At 36.4% G+C, this 24,466-nt stretch overlaps 2 protein-coding genes and 1 pseudogene across 6 annotated transcripts; 2 read left to right on the forward strand and 1 right to left on the reverse strand.

Annotated features, from left to right (window-relative positions):
- Positions 1-204: 204 nt before the first annotated feature.
- On the reverse strand, positions 205-2,189 carry LOC112275824 (uncharacterized). Its single transcript, XM_090246592.1, has 6 exons — positions 2,071-2,189; positions 1,875-2,001; positions 1,529-1,645; positions 954-1,054; positions 640-737; positions 205-435 (listed from the first exon to the last, which is right to left on the reverse strand). Exons 1-6 carry the CDS (start codon positions 2,187-2,189, stop codon positions 335-337), a joined length of 663 nt encoding a protein of 220 aa, XP_090102718.1. The 3' UTR covers positions 205-334.
- Positions 2,190-4,266: 2,077 nt separating this feature from the next.
- LOC112276023 (putative plastid-lipid-associated protein 4, chloroplastic) lies at positions 4,267-8,332 on the forward strand. Of its 4 annotated transcripts, none has more exons than XM_024506959.3 (7): positions 4,267-4,422; positions 4,715-5,068; positions 5,387-5,500; positions 5,711-5,809; positions 6,039-6,113; positions 6,258-6,325; positions 6,518-8,332. In XM_024506959.3, the coding sequence occupies exons 2-7, from the start codon at positions 4,724-4,726 to the stop codon at positions 6,588-6,590; spliced, it is 774 nt and encodes a 257-aa protein (XP_024362727.1). In that variant the 5' UTR covers positions 4,267-4,422; positions 4,715-4,723; the 3' UTR covers positions 6,591-8,332. The 4 variants fall into 4 exon arrangements, with proteins under 4 accessions (XP_024362727.1, XP_024362729.1, XP_024362726.1 ...); XM_024506961.3 differs by having other exon boundaries at positions 4,718-5,068; XM_024506958.3 differs by having other exon boundaries at positions 4,267-4,418.
- On the forward strand, positions 7,640-8,332 carry LOC112276025 (wound-induced basic protein pseudogene; annotated as a pseudogene). The gene has a single exon (XR_016500413.1). The product of XR_016500413.1 is annotated as a wound-induced basic protein pseudogene (transcript).
- Positions 8,333-24,466: the final 16,134 nt, after the last annotated feature.

The following is a 24,466-nucleotide window of genomic DNA, read 5'->3' on the forward strand; positions in this document are numbered from 1 at the left end:
GAATTGTATATATAAGGTTGCACGATTCATTGATAATGATCACATGTTCAGTACGTAATCTCTGCGTTAATATACAGAATAACATAAAAATTGCTAATTCCCAAAATAATTTGATGAGTCAGCACGACATAAAAATTATTTAGTTTAAGTTGTTAATGAATAAATTAAATCCACACATTAATTTAATCGTATGTACATTACGTGTAGATCAATCAGAGCTGCAACATGCAAGTCGCTCTTCATAAACAAGGATAGAACAATGATGCAACACTGCTCGACAATTGTATCGCCTTGCTCGAATGTCTACCACCTTCATTGACAGCTATGGAATGAACTAGAAGAACATGCGTGAAACGGGTCCCTTTGCAAGGCCAAGGCGAACCTCCATGCTTTCATGCATATCTCGAGGGACGAATGTGTCCGACTCCTTCGGATCTGGAAGAAAACGAGACCTCCGGTCAGAACAATGCAAAGAAAGCATACTTGACGATAGAGTATGAAAATTTGTGGACCATTCATTCGAGGTACTAACCGAGGTATTAGACTTATAAGCGCTGTTAAAATAAAGAATTTGAAAAAACTCTATACACCTGAAACAACGCGGCTTCCAAAGTTACAAGGGTGGAAAGAAATACCCACCATTCAAAAAGTCTTCGAATCCAAATTCGTCTAATTCTCCAGTCAAAGACTCAAGACCAAGCATAGACGAAGGAATAAGGCCAGTTGGGCGTTGGAATCTGTGCAAGCAAAACACATATTTGATCCGAAGCTGAAATATGAAACTTTATAAGATATTTTCATGCTTGATTTCACAGACGAGGTTGTAATTTACGGTTAAACTAATCACTTATATAGGAAATTATAATAAACCAAAGAAAAGTGTTGCGTAACACGAGCAGAGTGCTCAACGCAGAAAACCTTTTTTTTTGTTAGCTGCAAGTGAAGTTTCTTACCGTGTGAGAATTTGACGTTCAATATCCATCTTCATGGGAAACGCTGAACCATAAGCCCTCTCAAGCAAGGTACGCTTCGTCTGTGCCTGCATGGCTTTAGACTTCACGATACAGCACACATAAACTTCAGTCAAAACTTCGACACATCTCGAAACTCTAAAACTTTGGGATAACTGCAATCCTCACACCTTCGACACAAGCGAAATTGGTACAAAAGACATAACAGACCTATGAGAAACATATAACTATGTCATCTGTAACATCACACAAAAATAAGTAATTGACATTATTGAATTTTGCCGATTATGTCGGTGCGCTACAGAACCCCTCAATCTTGATAACGCCCCAAGCTTGCCCTAAACTTAATCAAAATCAGGTATACTATCAGGAGCTTAGCTGATCGAAACTTCTCCTTTCCAGTATTCATCCGTTAGCCATATTAGTACAAAGATCATTCCCTATACCAAAAAAAGGCAACCAAACAAAGCTCCCGATCTCCATATCCACCATGATCAGTCACCGCAACTCTCGACTAGACACGATGAAAAATTCCAGCTCAGGTGTCGATATCTTACACTCCGCTGAATGACCTCCACGGGGTGGACGGGCAACACATCACTCTTGAACGCAGGCAACCCGTGTCGCAGGGAATCGTGCGATCCAAGCACATCATGTGGCAACTGAATTCCGTCCTGCAACAACCACGACACGCAATCCGAACTCAATCAATACAACTACGCCAAATTTCCAAATCATCCGAAAAAGAAAACAACCTCCCGCAATTCGAAAACATCAGTAATGATGTACGCCAGACATCGATCAACCTACACATGACCAGCAATGGAAAAGGCCCCAAACATCACAAAGCCACACTGGAGAGCCCCAAGCGTAGGAAGCGAGTTGGCGAAGACACACACACACCATGACTGATATCAAATCGGGTGACGAGCAAGCAGCGCTGCTAGCTGTGAAATCAAGGAATAGTGCGAGGGCAGGGGAGGAGCTCTGCGCAACAACAACAGCGATGGCTAAGGCTTCACAACAAACTCTGCAGAGAGAGGGAGCGAGTGATTGAGAGATAGCAAAATTAGGGTTTGAAGGCTCGGACTCCTATGACCGTGACCGCGGGGTCTCCATCACAAGCCATTCACAGGAAGAGTCGGGCTTGGGTCCCCAGTGGAAGTCTCCTGAAGCTTTGTGAGCTGAGTGCTCCACAAGCAAGCAAGCAAGCACCATTTTAACACTCATTTCATCTGTATTTATGTCCAAGTTTACTTTTTTATTTACTTATAGATTTTAAAAAATTTGGAGGTTTGTATTTAGAACAGAAATATTGTATGTATATATATATATATATATATATATATATAAGTAAATTTGATGCACATCAAAGAGTTAGAAGTTTTTTGTAAAATTAAAGCTTGTGTCACTTTATTAATGTTCTTTTTATAAGTTTGAATCCGAAGAATGTTGTAATAGTATTTAATTTTATAATACTAGGGCAAAGAATTCAAATTTGGGTTGAAAAAGTCTTGATTTGGGCAAAGTGATGCTTATGTTGGGGTGGTAATGAAAAAAATGCCCATCTTGAACAAATTTTTATTTGATTGATTATCTCAATACATATATATATATATATATATATATATATATATATGTATAATTTTTTTTTCTTTTTTCTTTTTCTTTTTTTCATTGTTGTTGAACAAGTTTTTTTATGGTTAACACGTGAACACTTTATCAACAGTGCCAAGTATTTAAGTGTATAGGATGAGAAAATTTGTCCTAATATTAAGTTTATTGAAGTCAAATTAACCAAGAACTTGTGACTTAATTTGGATGTAGTTTGGGTCGTTTGTATGTATTTACAACAACAAATATTAATAGTGGTCCTCTGTAAATGTTACTCATAGTCCATCTTCTTGGATTCAAAGTCAATGTACTTTGTAGACTTTCAGTATTTATGAATTTCCCATATGAGCTAAGTCCCATTGTAAGTCACTTTTGTAATCGTTTTGACCTCGATTGTTTACTTCGCTCTAAAAATCATTTGGACATTGTGGAAAATATTATCTGGTAATGACACACCTATCCAGAGAATTTTCATGTGTCGATTAAATGATAACACTCATTGAAATCCCATTCAATATTTGAATTTGAAGTATGCATTATGTATGTATGTATATATATATATATATATATGTATATACATACACACTTCAGAATCACTTTTTGCATATTATAATTTTTTGGAGGAAATACGACCATAAAACATATCAATATAAAATACAAATAGATATTAAAGTTTTAAATGGAGGTACTGCACACAGACATGTACCAATTCAATCGCACTTTTCCCAAGTAGTACATTTCAATGCCAGTGTACTTGTTAGGACATACATTATCAGTTTCTACACTTGTTATTGTTTACGCATTCTCAAAAGTATATGTGTTTACATATAGAAAACAAAATCATGACAGAAAAGAACTCATGCTGCATTTAATATTTTTATAATACATTGTTAAAATTTTAACTATACATGTGTAAATATTTTTTCATTATTAAAGTCTAAACTATAGTTTTCTTGTCATAATTTCTCATAGTAATTGTGATGTTAAAATTGAAGGAGGATAAATTAAGATTAACATTTTCTTTTGGGTAAAATCAACAGTCAACAATACTTTATTAATGATATTTTATGAAACATTGCTAGTTTCACATACATTTTTTTGCAACTCACCACGGTTCAAACCTATAAGATATATTTTGAATCTATACTCCTTTTTCTGTTTTTCTTCTTACTTAGTTTCATTTGTATACTCTCTATGTTTCTCTCTCTGTATATACATCATTAATTTTGTAAGTGAGCTTGTTATTTTTATTTTTATTTTTCAATGATGTTTACAGTGTTTCTGTAGCATTAACAAATGTAAGATGAGTAAAAACAGATTTTTATGATTCTAAATCATAAAGTTAGCAATGTTGTTCTCCATCAAATGAATTGCATTGTGACCCACTATTGTATATCATAGCACTACGCATCAATAACTTGCTCCAACATACCAGCCCCTTAATCTACATCTGCTTTTTCCATACAGTAGATAATACAAATCCAGTGTTTCCGTAGATATCCGAGAGGATGCCAACGATTCCCGTCAATCGAGCATTTGTCCGTCCATCTCTCCGTACATATGTTCCTCCGTCCGTCCGTTATTTCGTTCGTTCGTTGGTCATGCTTAGAGGGGCGTGGCGGGCAAGCAGAGGCGGCAGCCATACTGCTACTGGCTCGTTCGCAATCTCACACTCGTCGTCGTCGTCGTCGTTGTGCACGCCCATTCACAGACATTAGCAGCACTGGCAGCAGCAGCAGCTGAAGCAGAGCTCTAGGGCCTTGAAACCACCAGCAGTCACGCAGATCTTACTCATCTTCGGAGCCAGTTGCGAGGGGCTGCATTCGTCACGAGGTAGGTAGGCAGGCCTTCTGCTCATGGATTTCTCTTCTCTCGCTTTGGTCGTGTTGGATTTTGAAGTGGCTGCACGGAGCACAGCTTTTCTGCACGCATTTTCAGGGAGTTTGAAGCGGGAAATTGGACTTCGGGATTGCAATTTTGCATTATTTACGCTAATTTGGTGTTGGGGGGGGGGGTATTTTTAACATGGTACGGTTGTAGTAGTTTGTGGATTTTTAGTTCAGTGGTTTATTGGTGTTGAGGTGGTATGACTTACTGTTTTATTTTTTTTGGTGTGGGGGTTTGAGTAGTAGAGCAAAATGTTGAGTGTAGTGGGTGTGACGCCTCGTTGTGGATTTTCCGCCACGACCGTCAGCTTCAGGAGGAGCGGGAAGAATGCTAGGGATATTGTGCCGAGCTCGCAAAGTTTCTTCTCTGGGAGCGGCCACTTAGCGATTGTAGGATTTGGGGTGCAAAGTGATAATGGTGTGGAATTGTGGACGGAGAGAACGAATGTGAAGACAGGGAGCATCCGAGGTGCGTTGTTTCCATTTTTACAAAAGAAGAAGAATAAAGAAGAGGTGAAGAAAGAGCTCCTGGATGCCATAGCTCCTTTGGATAGAGGCGCGGAGGCGAGTGACGAAGAAATTGATCGTGTAGACAAGGTGTGTGGATAACAGATTGCCGAAGTGTTTAGAATTTCTCGGAAGTGGAAATTACGTCGGGGAATGTGAATGTGATTGTTGTCGAGAGAGAGAGAGAGAGAGAGAGAGAGAGAGAGAGAGAGAGCTAGATAGGTCACCTCTATGGATATTCATTTGTATGTAAATCCGACCATAGATTGCTTCTTCTAGCATTTCAGCAAAAATTACAGCAGATTAGAGAAGAATTTGAGTCCTTCCTGAGACCCTTTTGATGATCCAGCCGTGAGTGTATTCTTAAGTTGTATGATATCGTCTTGAGCAATATGTTGGTGGGTATAGATTGCTCGGGAACTGGAAGCTTTAAACCCAACGAAGGAGCCTCTTAAGTCGCCGCTTCTGAATGGGAAATGGAAATTGATTTACACAACTTCTGCTAGCATTTTGAAGAAGAACGTAAGTTTTTTTTGAATTCTGTTTTCATGTATGGGTCTGGCATTTTTATTAGATGTTTGTTGCATTCTGTATACTTTTTTCTAGTTAGAAACGTTAATTTTTCCTGCTCAACTCGCAGAGATTACCAAGGATTTCTCCTGAAAACAATTTGATTGAGTAGGAATGTTATTTTCAAAAGCGCTGAAGATTTCTTATCCTGAATGTTTGCAGCGACCTAACCTTCTGAGACCCAATGGCGCCATCTACCAGGCCATTAATGCAGACACGTTGAGAGCACAGAACTTACAAACGTGGCCCTTTTTCAACCAAGTAAGTTTAAGAAGCAAGAAGACCACATGCATGAAAGTTATTTTAAGCTTAATTTTGCAATTAACTTCATGTAAATCTCAATCCCCATATCTAATTGCTCCGGCTACAATCTGGATATGAATCTGAATTGTGCACGACGTCAGCTTTGACTTTGGAACCAGGCATGAGAAAAATAACTTTAACATAGCAGTTGTAGAAACGATTAGCTCAACTACAATTTCTTATGCAGGTCACAGCAAACTTAGATCCTGTCAATTCCAAGAAAGTAATCGTGAACTTTGATTTCTTCAAAATTGCTGGATTGGTGAGTATAATCCTCGCTGTTCATGCTTGTTTATTTACCTGCACTCAAGTTGTTGCTTAGCAGAGCGCAACTTCCATGAACAAATACTTGGATTTTCTGTGTTGATAGAGGTCACTGAATTTTCCTAAACATGATTTGTTGCAGATTAGTGTTAAGGCTCCGGGGCGTGCTCGAGGAGAACTTGAGATCACGTATTTAGATGAGGAATTGCGGTAAGTTTACAGCAAGTTGGCTCAAGTTTTATCATTGAGATGAATGTACCTTATCCCTGGATTCTATTATCCTTCAACTATCGTGTGATGAGTGGTCCAAACTTTATATACTTGCGTTATTTCCATCTTTTGCAACGATCTCACCGATATGAATTTCTAACTGGTTTTTTGATTGGATTCTGGATGCAACAGTGTCTCACGGGGGGATAAAGGAAATTTGTTTGTGCTCATCATGGACGACCCCAGCTACAGAGTTCCTGTTTGAATTTCAGGTCAACGATTCCCCTCCACCCTTACACATAGATTGCAAGGTCCTAGATTCTTGTATTATGACGTGCCAGCACTCTGTCAACTCACCCGCAAGAACGGATGGTTCGGGTGAAGAGCCAAATTCTGTAAATTTTGTTTCAGTTTGTTCCGTTCTACCAGCGTGAATAGGGTGTGAAAATCTAGAGTTAGTGGTTTATGTACATCCGTGACCTTTGTATTCACTGTGTTTCTTGAAGGAAGTAAAATAGAGGATTGAATTCTGTTTGGGCACCAGACCAGCATAAGCTTAACATTGCCAAACAACATGAATGAGAGGGCTGTATCGTCATTGAAGTCAATCACTCTTTAGGAAACTGTCCTACGACCCTTTTGACAAACAAATATCCAGTTTTAAAACTGGGACCCAACATGATGCTCAACATGGGTGTGACGCCTTGTTGTGTAGAGCAACTGAAAGTGGCAATTGTAATCAAACTTGGCACAATCTGGGAATGACATCTGTTTTCGACTTTGTAGTCGTACTGTTGATCTTCGACACTTCTACTCTGATGCACCTGTAGTGTAATGCTTGAACAGCGACCATTATTCCCTAGAACGACGAACTTATTCGTTAACCTAGAGTGAAGACTTCCAAGGTCAAGGATTTGCTTCAAATGGCGAGTCTTGGTATTTGGAAAAGTACTCACGAAACAGGATAATTCACTTGAAATTCTACCGAATTTTACCTCTTTCGGTTCTGCTCATATTAAAGAACTAGACACCCAATGAAAATGAATACGTGTGCCCCTGGCATGATGGAGTGCAGGGTCCAATGAAAACCTCACCGTAACCGTCAAAAAAATCGCATCCCTAAGTGCCTCCCCCTTGGCCATGAAGCGACTGATTCTACATGGAACACGTCCACAGCCTCACGGACCAATTCCGCGTGGAACACGACGGTAGACTGGGCGACCAGCCCTAGTTCGACGCACAGTTCGGCTGATGCGAAGCCCTAGCGCTCCCTCTATAGCTTTTCGAGGCTTCTCCCCTCTCGTTTTCTTCCATATCTATACATCTCTCTGTGCGGCGCAGTCACGATTTGGTGGTACTTGTCACATTGACTCCTTTGCTTTTTGCTTCTGTGTGATCTGTGTCGAGGTTTTTTTGTTCTCAGGAAAGATGATTTACGACGTGAACTCCGCTTTGTTCCGGTCCTTTTTGAGCCAGAAGGGCGCTGCGGACAAGCGCAAGCCTGATATTCAGCAGTCGGGCAACCAACAGCGGGCGCCCAAGGCGAACGAAAACAAGCCTGTAATGAACGAGTGATCGCCAACTCACAGTGGATCCTTGTCTCCCTGATGGCGAGGAGGCGGCGGAAGGAGTGATCTGTTTTGAGCGTTCTGGAAAGATGGAGAACTTACTCGGCATCATTATTAGGGTTTCTCATAGCCTTTTAACAATGGATGGTGGGGTAGGCTAGTGCTGCAGGCGGTCTTGCGAGAGAAATACGTGTCTTGGTATTTTGGTATTGTCTTGCAGAAGAGCGGAGATGATGGGTGCTTCGTTCCTAATTACGAAATGTTCATCTTGTCAGTAGCAGGGGTATTCCATGATACTGGGTTGCACATTGCATACTGCCGACGGCAGATGCTTCACCGGAAACAGTTGCTTCTTAGACGTTACTGTGGTATTCAATCAAGAGTAATCCATGGTCTCTTCCTGGAGTGGAATATAATAACCTATGGAGTTCTCCGCCCATTTCGGTGTTCAGTCTGAGTTCTGTGCTGCGTCCATTTGCAAGAAGTGTCTCCAGGCCCTTTGTTTCTTCGTCTTGAGCCGTCGTCACAATCTCTCTTGTATGAGCACTCCTTATCCTACCAGAAGATGGGAAGCTGTTATCAACGTTCACAGGGTCGTAAGCCAACCAACGTTCAGCTGAAGATGACTCGTTTCTTTTGGTTGCTTTTGGTATGTGCATAAATTCGAATCTAAAATCCAGAAGTTCAACATTTAAGTTTCAATTCAAACTCTCTAAGTCCCCCTTTAAAAATGATGGTTTTCATCAGTTGAATGAAGTGTTTCGCTGCACTAATAATTCTCTCGAAAATGAGTTGCACACATATATTACTATTGTTTGTTGTGGTGGATTCTCAATCTAAGATCCCGCAACATAGTAATACTGTTCATCAATATAACACATTCTATGAAATTGTCATTTGGAACACAAAAATAGCAAAAGACTTCATGAATGTCACCTAGAGCACTAAAATAATTTGTTATGAAATTGTTGTAAAAGTTACTTGTAATGCAAAAAATTATTCAACACTACATAAGTACCACAACCAACTCTCAATTCTTTTATGGCACCAACTAATGGCACCAACTAATCTTGAATTTGTTTTTTTTCATTGACAAATCTATCATTGAGAAATATATATATATATATATATATATATATTAGATTCTATAATCATAGAATCTCATTTCTATTGCATAGAAACTTTTAATATCTAAATTTTTCTAAAGTAGTCTTAGATACAAAGAAAATTAATTTGCATTATCTTTTCACATCCTCATAAACTAATTTTGATAGTCTTTCATTTCTTAATATGTGTTAATTTTTTTTACAATAGCAATCTACAAACTTAAATTAATATCATGGCACATAAATCTTTCATCTCAGCTAAATAATAAACTATAAGTTTTTTTTATCTTATAAAAGGATGTCAATATGTAGTATAAAGTTGTCAACATAATTAATTCTATTTGGTATAAATACCTTCAACCAATTGATGATATAGCTTAGATAGTTAGAATAGAAAAAATGAATTCTATTCTTTACAAAAGAGTCACCTATTGAACTAGTGGTTGTTTGCAATGTTGGTTTTTCATTCTATCTATATCTCTACCTCTTCTTCCTCTTTTCATATTCTCTTTTTGTCTACAAGGAAATTTTAAAGATTTGAACATTAGAATAGCTATTTGGAGCTAATATTGTGATGATTTTTTAATAACAAAAAAGTTTAAATACATCAAATATAACTTATAGATGTATAACTTATACATCATATTAATTTGTTAAAAAAATAAATCAAATTTTTTATCCATAATACTTAATTATTACTTATATATATATATATATATATATATATATATATGATAAAGTGATCCAAATTTTTAATAAATTGATCTACATGTTTAAACCATCATTGTGCCTTTTCAATCCTATTCTCATTGTTGTATGGTATGATTTACAATCTGAGAATACATGGGATATCTAACTATAGAGAGTTTAGTTTTAACTTATTGTCTTAGCTCAAATAAGTGATTTATTCCACTTTTCACTTACATACAAAACCTTGGCTCCCAAAAATCCCTTCATTTTGCGTAAAAATTCAAAATATAGTAAAATCTTTTCAATATATATATATTTTGTAAAAGATTTTTTTTCCATCAAACTTTATAATCTTATATCTCTTGATCCAATTGTTTAGATTCTCTCAAATTTTTATATAAAGTAGCTATTATCCTTAAGCTTAACTACAAAAAAAATGAACTATAAATTTGCTATTGATCTATTGGCATCTTAGAAACCTTAGCATGTGCTCCAAACCCTAACTTATAAGCACCTGAGTACTATTTTCTTAATATCTCAAAAATCCAAAATTCAAATGCTACAAAATTTGTGCACAAAGTTTATTAATATGATTATACACATTTTTAAAATTTTTTAGCCAAAATCTTATCAAATTGCTCAAAACAAAACCATTAATAAATCGGATCACTTATTGCCCTGAGATTGCAAGTATTGACTTCAACTTCCAATAACTCCCTTATCTCAGTTTAGAATTCATTAGATAATATGCAAAAAGTATAGCCAAATAAATATTGTTTCTAACCCCAGTTGTTGATCTTTCATTGCTTTCCAAACGCACATATTATGTCCAAATGTTAGGGACATAGTCCTTAGAACCTTCTAGAGACAAGTTTCTAGAACCTTCTAGAGACAAGCTTCTAGAACCTTCTAGAAGCAAGTCTTTGGAACCTTCTAGAAGCTTCTTAGTTGGTAGAAGATGTTAGGGACATAGTCCTTAGAACCTTCTAGAGATAAGTTTCTAGAACCTTCTAGAAGCAAGTCTCTGGAACCTTCTAGAAACTTCCTAATTGGTAGAAGTTGCTTGAGAAGCTTCCTAAATAGGAGTATATATTGGAATCGAGGTTGAAGAGTTCTTCAGTCTCGACAACACATCTCTTGGAGCTCTAGCTCACCTCTCTGGTGTTGTTCTTGTATTCATTTGATTAATCTAGTTCTTGCCAGTTCTTCTTGAATTTCTTGTTGGATCTCAAGTCTGTATTTCTGTGTCCGTGACAATTTGTTGAGATTGAACTCACCTCAGATATCAGAGCTAGTTTCTTCTTTGTTAGAGTGTGGATTACCCCTCTGCTTGGAAGTATACTAGCATTTTAGAGGTTGCGGATTACCCTCTTCTAAACTGATACTTCTTTTGTTACAATATTGGAGTCTTATTCTTCTTGGAGAGAGTGGATTATCCCTTTTCTTGAAGCTCTTAAGGCATTTTAGAGGTTGCGGAGTACCCTCCTCTAAACCAATATTGTCTTCTTATAAAGTCATTTCTGTCCTTCTCTTAGAATGGTCGGTGGCCAAGACATTAGTATGACGGAAAGTTCAGAGTCCAAATTAGATGCTATCATGAATGTCCTCGCTACGTTATCGCAAAGAACTGGTGAGATTGAAGGAGTCGTGGCAAGGCTTCATAATGATGGAGCATCTAGGATGGCACAATCTAGGTTGCACCAGCCTCAAACTTCTGCACTTGAAGAAGCAAATTTACCTCAGGTTCGACAAGTACCGCTGGTTCTACAACATAAAGAACCCCGAGTTAGCCTTCCGGATAAGTTCGATGGTACGCATTTCAAGTTTCGAGGATTCGTCAACCAAATCAGGTTGATAACAGTTTTATAGCCCGAACGCTATCCAATAGAGGAATCACATGTTGGGCTTGTTGGAACCTTACTTACAGGACAAGCTCTATTATGGTTCGCTCCTTTGTTTGAGAAACGATCGTCTATACTAAACAACTTTGAAACCTTTTTGGAGGCATTTGCGGAAGCATTTGGTGAACACAACAAGATTTGATGGGCTACAACAAAGATCCGGTCACTACGACAAGGAATGCGTTCTACATCAGTCTATGCATTGGACTTCAGGCAATTAACATGCGACATCAATTGGGACGAAGAAGCATTGATGAGTCAATTCTATTGGGGTTTAAGGGACGATGTAAAGGATTTACTGTTAACTCTTCCTGATTTGCAAACGCTCAATGAAGCTATTAGCCAAGCTGTGAAGTACGATAACCGCCTTTTTTAACGTCGCCAAGACCAACGTTCAAGACAACATACGGTTCGCCACACCCCAACTATGTCGGCAAGCAGCATGAATTCACATTCAGAGGTAGAAGATATGTAAATTGATGCGGTACGTGTCAAATCTCTTACTCTAGAAGAAAAAAAGCGGCGTATGGAGGAAGGTCTATGCTTATATTGTGGTGAAGAAGGCCACAAAGTTGGAAACTGTCCCAAGAAGCAAAATCGACGTATTATCAAGACTAGGGGCGCGTTTATTCAGGAAAACGAGGATGCCCAGCCACAATAGGAACCGTGCGGCTGGACAGTGAAATATCGCAACAACAACCAGGTTCCTTTCTTTCCGTTCAACCTGCCCTTTGTTTTACAATCCCTTTGCTTATTGGCCCTCAAAAACTGAAAACCTTAGCATTATTAGATTTAGGAGCATCTGCTTGTTTTGTAGACGAAGAATTTGTAAAGCATCATAAGATCTTTTTAGTACAAAAATCCAAACCTGTCCATGTTGAGGTCATAGATGGGCGACCTATATTATCTGGTAGTGTCACCCATGAATCAGAACCTATAGAAGTGACGTTTAAGGACCATAGTAGTTATATTATTTTTAATATTATTAGAACCCCATCAAATCCTATTATTCTTGGTCTTTCTTGGTTGAAAAAGCATAACCCATCCATAGATTGGAAGTTACGGAAGATGACCTTTTCCACAAAACCACCCAAGAGCAAGCTTAGTAGAAAACCCCGAATAAAGAAATCCTTATTTATTGGAGCAAGAGCGTTTATAAGATCGTCCAAGGAAGACACATCGTTTGTCATTTATGCGGCTCCAACTATCGAGGAGAAGATCTTGACAGCAAGTATACCGGAGCAATATAAGGATTTTAAAGACGTGTTTCAAAAGAAAAATGCTGACATGCTACCAGAACACAGACCATATGATTGCACCATAGATTTACAGGAAGGAGCTCAACCGCCTTTTGGCCCAATCTACAATCTATCGCAGACGGAGTTGGCAGAGTTGCGGAAGTACATCGACGAGAATCTAGCCAAGAACTTCATCCGTCATTCAAAATCGTCAGCTGGAGCACCCATCTTATTTGTGAAGAAGAAAGATGGCTCATTGCGAATGTGCGTGGACTATCGAGGCCTCAACAAGGTAACAAAGAAGAATCGTTATCCGTTATCCTTGATTTCTGGTCTCTTAGAACAACTTGGACGTGCAAGGATCTTTACAAAAATTGATCTAAGAGGAGCTTACAACCTCGTACGAATCAAGGAAGGAGATGAGTGGAAGACAGCGTTCCGTACAAGGTATGGCTATTTTGAGTATAATGTCATGCCCTTTGGTCTTACCAATACTCCAGCGGTCTTTCAACATATGATGAATGACATTTTTTGAGAGTACCTTGACGATTTTGTTGTCATCTATTTGGATGATATTTTGATATTCTCCAAAAATGAGGAAGACCATGAAAAATATGTTCGTTTGGTCTTGGAAAAACTATGCGAGTGAGGACTATATGCCAAGTTGGAGAATTGTTTATTTCACTAAATAGAGATGGAGTTTTTGGGATTTGTTGCGACTACGAAAGGCTTGAAGATGGACCCCAAGAAGGTGGAAGCAATCGTGTCCTGGGAGGTTCCGAAGACGGTTAGAGACGTACAATGTTTTCTTGATTTTGCCAACTTCTATCGGATCTTTATCAAGCATTACTCTCAAGTTGCTGCTCCTCTCTTTCGGTTGACATGCAAGGATAAGTTAGAATGGGGACCTCTAGCAGAGAAGGCATTTCAAGACCTGAAGATCGCATTTACTATGGCTCCAATCTTGGTACATTCAGACTTTACAAAGGCCTTTTATTTAGAAACTGATGCTTCGGATTTTATTTTGAAAGCTGTACTTTCACAAATGGGAGAAGACAAGAAGCTCCATTCGGTTGCATTCTATTCTCGAAAGTTCTCTGTTGTTGAAATCAATTATGAGATCCACGATAAGGAACTTCTTGCTATAGTAGATTCTTTCCAAGAATGGCGTCACTTTCTTGAAGGAGCTACACATCTAGTGACGATATATACAGATCATAAGAATTTGGAGTATTTCATGTCAGCTCGAGTTCTAAATCGACGTCAAGCTCGGTGGAGTATGTTGTTATCTAGGTTTGATTTTGTTATCACTTATCGACTTGGAAAGCAGCAAGGACTATCTGATGCCTTATCGAGGAGATCGTATCTTGTACCAAAGGCTGGAGAAGCATCGTTTGATCAACAATATACGACATTATTGAAGCCAGAGCATTTTCAGCTTTGCGCTACTATTGTGCCAATTGATGCTGACTTCCTGAATCAGGTACGTGCCATGACCATTGAAGATTTAGTAGCCATTGATATTAAGCAGCGTGCCAATGACGACAAGTTCAAGGTGGAGGGAGATCTTTTATACTTTGAGGAGCGGTTATATATCCCAAAAGGACCAGCACGACTCCGAGTTCTTCAATCTCGCCATGATTTTTCAACTGCGGGACATTTTGGATTCAACAAGACCTTGGAGCTGATTTCTTGAGATTTTTGGTGGCCCCAAATGTGGAAGGATGTGAAAGATTTTGTCCTCTCTTGCAACATCTGTTCAAGATCCAAGAATCCTCGGCATCGCCCTTATAGACTCCTACAGCCATTGCCGATTCCACGTCGACCATGGTCTTCAATTTCCATGGACTTCATCACGGACTTGCCATCATCGAACTCATTTGACAGCATCTTTGTCCTGGTAGATCGACTTACAAAAATGACACACTTTGTCCCTTGCAAGAAAACATCGTCCAGTGAAGTCACAGCAAGGCTCTTTCTCGATAATGTGTATCGATATCATGGACTACCAGATGATATCGTATCAGATCGAGGAACCCAATTCGTATCAAAGTTTTGGAGATCTCTCTTTGAGATACTGAAGGTGGATATCAAGCTTTCTTCGACTTTTCATCCTCAAACTGATGGCCAAACGGAACGAGTGAACTAAGTCTTGGAATAATACTTACGATGCAGCATCAACTATCAGCAAGACGATTGGACTGCATATCTACCGCTAGCCGAGTTTGCACATAACAACACCCTCCATGCGTCGACTCAATACACACCATTCTTTTCTAACTATGGATATCATCCGAAGCTTGATTTATTGAGTCCATCATTAAATAACAATCCAGCAGCTGAAGGATTTGCGAAACAACTATCAGAGCTTCAAAATACGTTGAAGCTTCAATTACAATCCGCTTAAGAATCCTATAAGGCGTCTGCAGATAGATTTCGGAATCAAGCACCTACTTTCAAAATTGGAGATAAAGCATGGCTTCTTCGACGGAATATCAAGACCAAGAGACCATGTGACAAGTTGGACTATCGAAGATTGGGACCATTTATCATCCAGAAGCAAATCAATCCAGTGGCGTACCGTCTGGAATTACCGGCTTCTATGAAGGTACATTCAGTCTTTCATGTTTTTTTGTTGGAGTCTTATCGAGAGTCATCTGTTTCTGGAAGAGTGCAATGTCCGCCACCTAGTATTGAGATCGAGAACCACGAGGAATACGAGGTTGAAAAGGTACTGGATTCACGGCGAAAGTGGGGCAAGTTGGAGTATCTTATTCATTGGTGCAGTTATGACATTAATGAGCGAACGTGGAAGCCAGCTAAAAATCTCGCCAATGCGCCGCAAAAGGTATAGGAGTTTCATCAACAACATCCTCATAAACCTAAGTCGGTTCGACGATAGCTTCTTTCTGAAGCTTGTTCACCCAAGAATATAAGAAAGGGGGAGAGCACCACCAAAATTTGCAGTTGATGTAGTTATTTTCTCCAAGATAAAATAGAATTTTTTCAGTAGCCATAGTTTGGTCTTCTGATATGGATAGCCAAGAGATAGATACTATGCCAGTCAGATTATCTCAACCGACTAGCTCACGAAGGCGACCCCGAGATGAAGAACCACCTGCACCATGACGACGATGGAGGATACCAAGTAACCGATCATTGGTGATTGTATTTGAGTCCAAGCCTGCTTATGATGGTCAGCCAGAAGGCATATTTGCAGGACAATTTCACAATGAAGACACGGAAGTTCATGCTTGGTCAGAAGTTGAAGGAGTGGGCCACTACCTTTGGCTTCAAGGGCCGATAAATCACTTACTTTGTGAACAATAGTTGGAGTTCATAGCAGATGTTATGTGACAAATCTTCATTTTCTTGCGTTGGTACTGATTGATAACAACATTGCTTCTCAGAGACCTCGAAGCTAAAGGATGGAGTGATGATAGGAACATAGTCCTTAGAACCTTCTAGAGACAAGTTTCTAGAACCTTCTAGAAGCAAGTCTTTGGAACCTTCTAGAAGCTTCTTAGTTGGTAGAAGATGTTAGGAACATAATCTTTAGAACCTTCTAGAGATAAGTTTCTAGAACCTTCTAGAAGCAAGTCTCTGGAACCTTCTAGAAACTTCATAATTGGTAGAAGTTGCTTGAGAAGCTTCCAAAATAGGAGTATATATTGGAATCGAGGCTGAAGAATTCTTCAATCTCGACAATACATCTCTTCGAGCTCTAGCTCACCTCTCTGGTATTGTTCTTGTATTCATCTAATTAATCTAGTTCTTGCCAGTTCTTCTTGAACTTCTTGTTAGATCTCAAGTCTGTATTTCTGTGTCCGTGACACCAAAAGAGTGATAGTAGTTACAAAATTCATATCCTAACTTTGAGCACCTATATCTTTCTAATAAAAACTCCAAATTATCCAAAATTTATATCCAAACCATAGCCAAAATCCTAAACTTACTAATATTAGCCTCTAAAGTTCGAATTGCTTTGAAAGAGTAATCCAAATTCCTTATAAGGCCTCGGATAGCCTCCTTGAAGTCCATTGGATATGATTTTTGGCCAATAGGAATGGAGATTTTTATCATCCATCTCCATTCATCCATATGGATGCCCCAACTTCTCTTTTTGCTACTGTTGAGAATGTTTAGAAAGACACAAGAGTAATAGTAAGTCATACATACACACAAGAGTAGTAGTAAATCATACACACAAGAGGGTTTCTAAGGAGAGAAAACATCACACACACAAATCTATTGATATGCTTGTGTCTCGTACACAAGAAGAAAAAAGAGGAGAGGATAAATAATACTTCTCTACTAGACTCTAAATACTGTAGCTATGGTAATTACTGTAGTCTACAGTAAATATTATGAAGAGCGTTGGCTACATTTAATGATCTCAATACTCCTCCTCGCTCATCATAATATTTACATAATATAAATTTTTTATAGAATTATGATCTATACTTTTCTGTGATCTTGCAAGATCAACAATTGTTGCCTCATTAAAACCTTATTTAAGAAAAGTTTATTTTATTTAAAGACAAAACTATAGATGAAAAAAAAAGAGTACAACATTATTTTTTTTAATTATTTAAAGAGCTCATTAACTTTCTTATTCAAGAAAAAGAAGTCGCCTCATACCAATGCCATAAGTAAGTCGACGATGGTTGCTTAATGGGAGAGCTTTGGTGAAGAGATCAGCAAGGTTATTTGTAGATTCAATTTTCTTAATTATAAGTACTTGATTAGTAATCAAGTCATGAGTATAACTAAAATATTTTAGATCAATATGCTTTGTTCTGTCACCTTTAATGAAACCAACTTGCATCTATGCAATACAAGCACTATTATCTTCATGCAAGATAGTTGGAGAATCATCATATGAAAATCCATAGGTTGTTTGAATGAATTTATCAATTGATCGCAACCAAATATATTCTTGAGATGCTTCATGTAAGGCAATAATTTCTACATGGTTGGATGAAGTTGCAGTTATTATTTTTTTCATTGATTTCGATGATATTGTTGCTCCATATTTTAAAAATACATATCCTTTTTGAAATTTAGCTATTGCAATATCAGATTTATATCCTGCATTACAATATCCAACCAATTTTGGATTTACGGATTTTGTGTAGTATAATCTCAAGTCTTCAGTACCTTTTAAATAACGTAATAAATATTTGATGCCATTCCAATGTCGTAGTGTTGGATGTACATTATGTCTTGCAAGAATACTAACTCCAAATGCAATATCTGGTCTCATAGATGTAGCTAAATACAAAAGTGCTTCAATCGCTGCGAGGTATGGATACTGGTCTCCCAATATTTCCTCCTCCTCTTCCTCGCATGGATAGTATGGATCAGGACCATCACGACCATGTCCAACCATTGGTGTGGACAATGGATAAGCATCAATCATATTAAATCTTTGCAAGATTTATCTAATATACGTTAGTTGGTAGAATAAAATGCTACCATCTGTTAGATGCATTATCTGAAGACCAATGCAGAAAGTTATTTTTCCTAGCATTTTCATCTCAAATTCATGTATAAGTAGGTTTGTAGCTGTAACACATATAGATGTAGTGCCTACTAGGTTAAGATCATCAACATATACAGTAATGATCACAAAACCAATTTTATCTCCTTTGATAAATAAACAAGAAAATAGTAGATCACTTATAAAATTATTTGAAAATAAATAATCTCAAAGACGTTGATACTACATGCATCCAGATTGTTTTAAACTATACAAGGCCTTACATAATTTAATACCACGATATTTTCCTAGAGCGGGTCGATTTGAAGTTCCTGTTTCTAAGCCAAGTGGAACTTTTATATAAATATTTGCATCAAGAGAATCATATAGATATGTAGTTACTACATCCATCAGATGCATCTCAAGGGTGGCATGAATTGTCATTCCAATAATATATCGAAATGTAATTGAATCCATGACAGGCGAATATGTAGATTCATAATCAATGCCAAATCGTTGAGTAAATCCTTGAGCAACAAGACGAGCTTTATAGCAGGTTATTTAGCTTTGAGCATCTCGCTTGCATATTAACACCATTTTATATCCCATAGGGCAAGATGAAAGAGTGTCTATAATTGGACCAAAGACTTTTCTCTTATGCAAAGAGGCATAGTCCTCCTCAACAGCAATTTTCTATTTTGACCAATCAGAGCGACGCATTGCCTCTTTGATGGTTTGAGGTTCAGGATTGCCTTCTTCTCAAGAAAGGGCTTCTATAATCATATTTGCAAATGATTCATCTACCGTAATAGATGGTCTATCCCAAATATCATCTATAGCACAATACCTAATAGATAATTCTTTATTCAACTTGTTCTTATTCTTTCCAATTCCAAGATTATTTTTCATAGGAATTGAAGGTATATTATGCATAGATATATCATCATGAATTGATAGTCTCGCAAGATGAGTGGCAATTTCTTGAGAAATAATACCAAGTTTAGTCAATTTTATAGCTTTCTTCTTACGTGGTTGCTTATCTGGTCCACGAGTTCTTTTAGTTGTTGTTGCTATAACTTGAAGTAATGTAGTCAATGACACTGCAATCTGAGCAGGTGCATTCTGAGCCTCATTATTAAGAACGCTTGTAATTCTAGGTGCATCATTGAAGCCATCAGGTCATTCATCTACAATCTGTTTTAGATACAAAAACTTAGCAACTTCAGTTTCTGCCAAAGACGTCATAGGATCAAGATGCATTGTAAACGTTTCTGGTGCTTCAAATATGAGTACTTTATTTCTTTGTTGATTGGATATTCCTCCTTGAAGAGATGGAAATATATTTTCTTCAAAATAGTAATTTTACAAATGTGCACGTAATAATGTTCAAGTTAACGGATCAATAATACAAATAATGCTTGGTGAATCAAAACCAACATATATGCTTTCTTATTGATGAGCTCCAATAGTACGCTGTTGAGGTTCTGGTACTGGAATCTAAGCACGGCAATCAAATACTTGTAAGTGAGATATATTTGGAACTCGACCCAAAATGAGCTCATGTGGTGACACAATTTCAAGAGAAGAAGGACGAAGGCGTATTAATGCTATAGCATGTAAAACTGCATGACTTCATAAAAATGCAGGTAGATTTGCATGAAGGAGGAGTGGTCGGATAATGAATTGTATATGCTTTATAAATGACTCTGTAAGTCCATTTTGAGCATATTTATATGGAACACAATATGTCAACTCGATTCCTGTTGCAGTACAATAGTCTTCAAAAGACTTTGATGCAAATTCTTTTGCATTATCCATATATAATGTTTTTATAGGATAATCACGAAAATATGCCCAAAAATGAATAAGCATAGATATAAGATTGGCAAACAGCATGTTTTGAGTTGATAATAATGAAACATGTGATTGTTTATCTGATGCATCAACAAGGATCAAAATATAATAAAATGGTCTTAATATTGGATTAATAGGACTACAAATATCACCATACAATCTTTCAATCATTGGTGGTAATTCTTGTGGAAGTCTCTAAATTGAAGGCCGAGTAATCATTTTACTTGCATGCATGCACGACATAATTCCATAGAATCTATATTTGCAGGCTTTTAATTGTGCCTAGTTATACATGGAATGATCTTTCTAAATAATGTGGATCCTAGATGTCGCAATCGTTCGTGCCAGAAACACAACTCTCTAAGATAGATGATGCAAAATTAAATATAATGGGGGGCCGAAACACAATTTGGTATAAACCATTTTTTGTAGCAAAAGCTTTTTCAACAACTTTATGATTCTTTGCAAGAACCAAAACCTCTTTTCTATTTAAAGTGGCGGTCGAGAGGTGATAACCATTAGTATGCATATCTCGATAGCTGATCAGACTTCGAAGTGCTGAGGGTGCAAATATCACATGTTTATATTTTATGATGGAATTCGCAGGTAATTTTACCATTGTTGTACCCTCTTAGAAACTAAACACATTTGTTCCAACCATGGTCATCATATTTTTAGTTTACCAAGTTGAAGATTGTTCAATAAAAAATCGTCTATCTCTCAAGATAGTATGTGTTGTTACAGAATCATTGAGTACATCATTTGATTCATCATTAGAGGTTCTATCATTCATATAAGCCTCTAAGTCATCAACACCAATTGAATCCATGGATGCATCCACGATATGAACTTCACGAGCCTCAGCTCGTAATTTCTTATTTTCTTAGAATATTATAATAAAATATTTTGAAATAAGGCACGCATGTGCTAAATATCCAATCATTCAATACTTATAGCAAGAATGCATCTCTAATTTTTGTTTTCTACTATAATTAATAGTAAATGTTTATTCTTTCTATATAGATAGAAATGGTCTTGACTATGACTACCTTGATACTTATGAGCATGTTTTTCATGTTTATATAATTTCTTCTTAGACTTTGAAATATTAAATGCATGAGATTCTAAAACTTTAGTTCCAATAGGAGGAGCTTCCGCATTGCGCCAGAGTAGCTCATTTTGCTTCTTAGCTAGAACTAGATAGGACATGAGATCAAAATGACTCTAAAATTTCATGTTCTTGTATTGTTGTGTAAGCACAGCCGATACATGAGGAAATATAAAGAGAGTTTTTTCAATCATTTCTTCTCCAGAAATGCTTTGTCGATATAATTGTAATTGTGAAAAAATACTATATATTTTATTATTGAAAGCATTTAAATTTAGAAAATCCAAGATACGTAAATGTGTCCAATTAAAACATGCACATGGAAGAAAAATGGTCTTTTGATGATCAAACCTTGATATAAGATTCTTCCAAAGTTCTTCATGATCTTCTATTGCTAAATATTGATGTTATAATACAGGTATAAGATGACGACAAAGGAAAAGAAGTGCTTTCCAACAAATAGCACGAGATATAAAAATACTTGTTGTAGGAGATTCTTCAAATATATTGACATCCAAGAGTTGTTCTGCAAATAAATTTGCTTTTTCTATTTTTGCCCATAATAGATAATTGTTTCCATCCACAGTCAATGGTGGAAATAAAAGAGCTTGAAAATGTTGGGATGCACTAGTAATAGTTGGAACCATAGAAGAAGCAGTTGAAGATGTTGAAGCACTCATTATAAATAAATCTGTAAAGAAATTCAAAATCAAGTAGAAAAGTTGAGTAAAACGTACCTTAAAATATAAAGTCAAATAAAATCATAAACTTGAACTTGAAAAAAAATATATATATATATATATATATATATATATATATATATATATATATATATATATATATATATATATATATATATATATATTTTAAGGAGATTGTAGATTAAGGGGCAAAATAGCAATAAGATGGCGTAACAAGTAGTGGTAGGGTGGTAGCAATAGGGCGACAGGGTAGCAACGGCAGGTGGCGATGGTCAACGACATGCAACGGCAATGGTGGTAGCGACGTTAGGGCAACGGTGGTGGCAAGCGGCAGCATCAACAGTGATAGGGTGGTAGCAGCGACAATGGCGGGTTCGGCGATTGTTTGGCGATAGAAGAGGCGGGGCGCAAAGAGCAAGCTGGGGTGGAGTTGAGCTAGATCAAGTATTCTATGCAAGTAGGGTAGAGAATGGAACAAGTGTTCTAAGCAAGCTAATGTGTGAGGGGCCAGTAAGAAGAACAAGATCATGAGATAGACATTGAGAAAGTGTAGCAATAGGTTTGAAGAGTCAAAGACTAGAGCAAAAAATTGTAATAGTGTATAGAAGAGAGTCATGCTGATAACATATTGAGAATATTTCAAAAGATACAAAAGTAATAGTAAGTCATACATACAAACAAGAGTAGTAGTAAGTCATACACACAAGAGGATTTCTAAGAAGAGAGAGCTTCACACACACAAATCTATAGATCTGTTTGTGTCTCGTATACAAGAAGAGAAAAGAGGAGAGGATAAATAGTACTTCTCCACTAGACTCTAAATACTGTAGTTATGGTAATTACTATAGTCTATAGTAAATATTACGGATAACATGAGCTACATTTAATGATCTCAACAGCTACCAAGACTCTTTTTCAACCCTTTTTCTAATAAGTTGTATATAATTTATGTCCTATACATCAAATAAAAGAAACAAAATAAGATTTAAAGAGTCACCAATGTCTAATAAAGGTGGCTCTAAATATATAAAACTATTATCAATATAAAATCAACTTCAATAATAGTCCTTTTAAACTAACCATTTTAAAGTAGTAACCTAACGATATTTTGTAATTAACTAAAATCTAAGAATGTTAATTTTACCATATTATATAGTAAATTATATATTAAATATTTATAAGCATTATTTTTACATAGTAACCAAATCACAACACAACACCATTTCCAATTGTTCACATGTTCTCAACCATCGCCCCCATTCTTGAAGTTCTCAATCCTATGCCCTTGTCCCTATTAACAATTGAGAATGGAAAATGGATGAGAACATAGATGGGAGCTACAAAGATGCAATGATGGCTAAGATAGAATAGATTGCTTTAGTAAAAACTTATATTTTTTATCATTTTCTATAAATATATGTATATATATATATATATATATATATATATATATAGCTTTTATATATTTCACAATTTTTCTTAGCTAAAATATATTAAAAAAAATATAATTAATCAATAGTAATTATAAAAATAAAATAGATTAATATTAATTTTTTAAATTATATATTTTAAATATTATGAATATATATATATATATATATATATATATATATATATATGATTTAGACTTTTACTAATTGATCCATATGTCTAAACCATCATTGTATTCTTCCTTGCCTAATTCTTATCTCCATTTCTTCTATTCTTAGCTCTTGCCTTTGTTTCCCTCATTTTTTTTTTATTTCTAGCCTTTGTCTCTAGTTTCCAATCTTGAGCCCTCTAATCCCTATCTTTACTTTGGCAATATTATTATATAGAATTCATGCATGCCCTATCAAGATTACTTGAGATTGTCTTCCAACAATGGTAAAAACAATGCAATCTTGTATAATATTCTAAGTTTTTTTTTTTTTTTTTTTTTTTTTTTTCTTTGTTAGAATTTCACAAGTCTATAAAGATGTATTATTTATTTTTAGATCATGGATTATGAGAGCCAAGATTTTTGTATACTAATACTTAATCTAGAGTTTGGATATGTATAAGTTTTATAAGCAAAGGCAAAGAATATTGTGGACATCCTTGAAATAAGCTTTGTTTTAAAAAAAAATACAAATCATGTTGCATGAAGGAGAGAAGCCAATGAAAAGAGGACAAGTTCCCTTAGACGTGAAACATGTTAAGCAATTTTTTTCCCTCTTCTAGTATTTAGTTGGAATTCATCTTCATTAATTGACATAGTGGTTTTTACGGCCTCAAATTAAGTCTATCCTAAAATCAAACATTTTTTAATAAAAACAACATCCATACAATTGAATAAAGTTGTTTTCTTTTTTATTAAAAATATCAACAAAAGTAAAAAATAGCCAAAACATACACTGAAAGAAGAATCCAAGAAAAAAAACAAAGGAGAAGAAGATGAGGATCCTTAGAAAGAGCTCAAAGAACTACCTATAAATAAGTTTGAAGCACAAAACATGCTAATACAGAATATTT

This window comes from Physcomitrium patens, chromosome 23, assembly GCF_059467195.1.
Source record: "Physcomitrium patens ecotype Gransden chromosome 23, ASM5946719v1, whole genome shotgun sequence".
NCBI lineage: Eukaryota > Viridiplantae > Streptophyta > Bryopsida > Funariales > Funariaceae > Physcomitrium > Physcomitrium patens.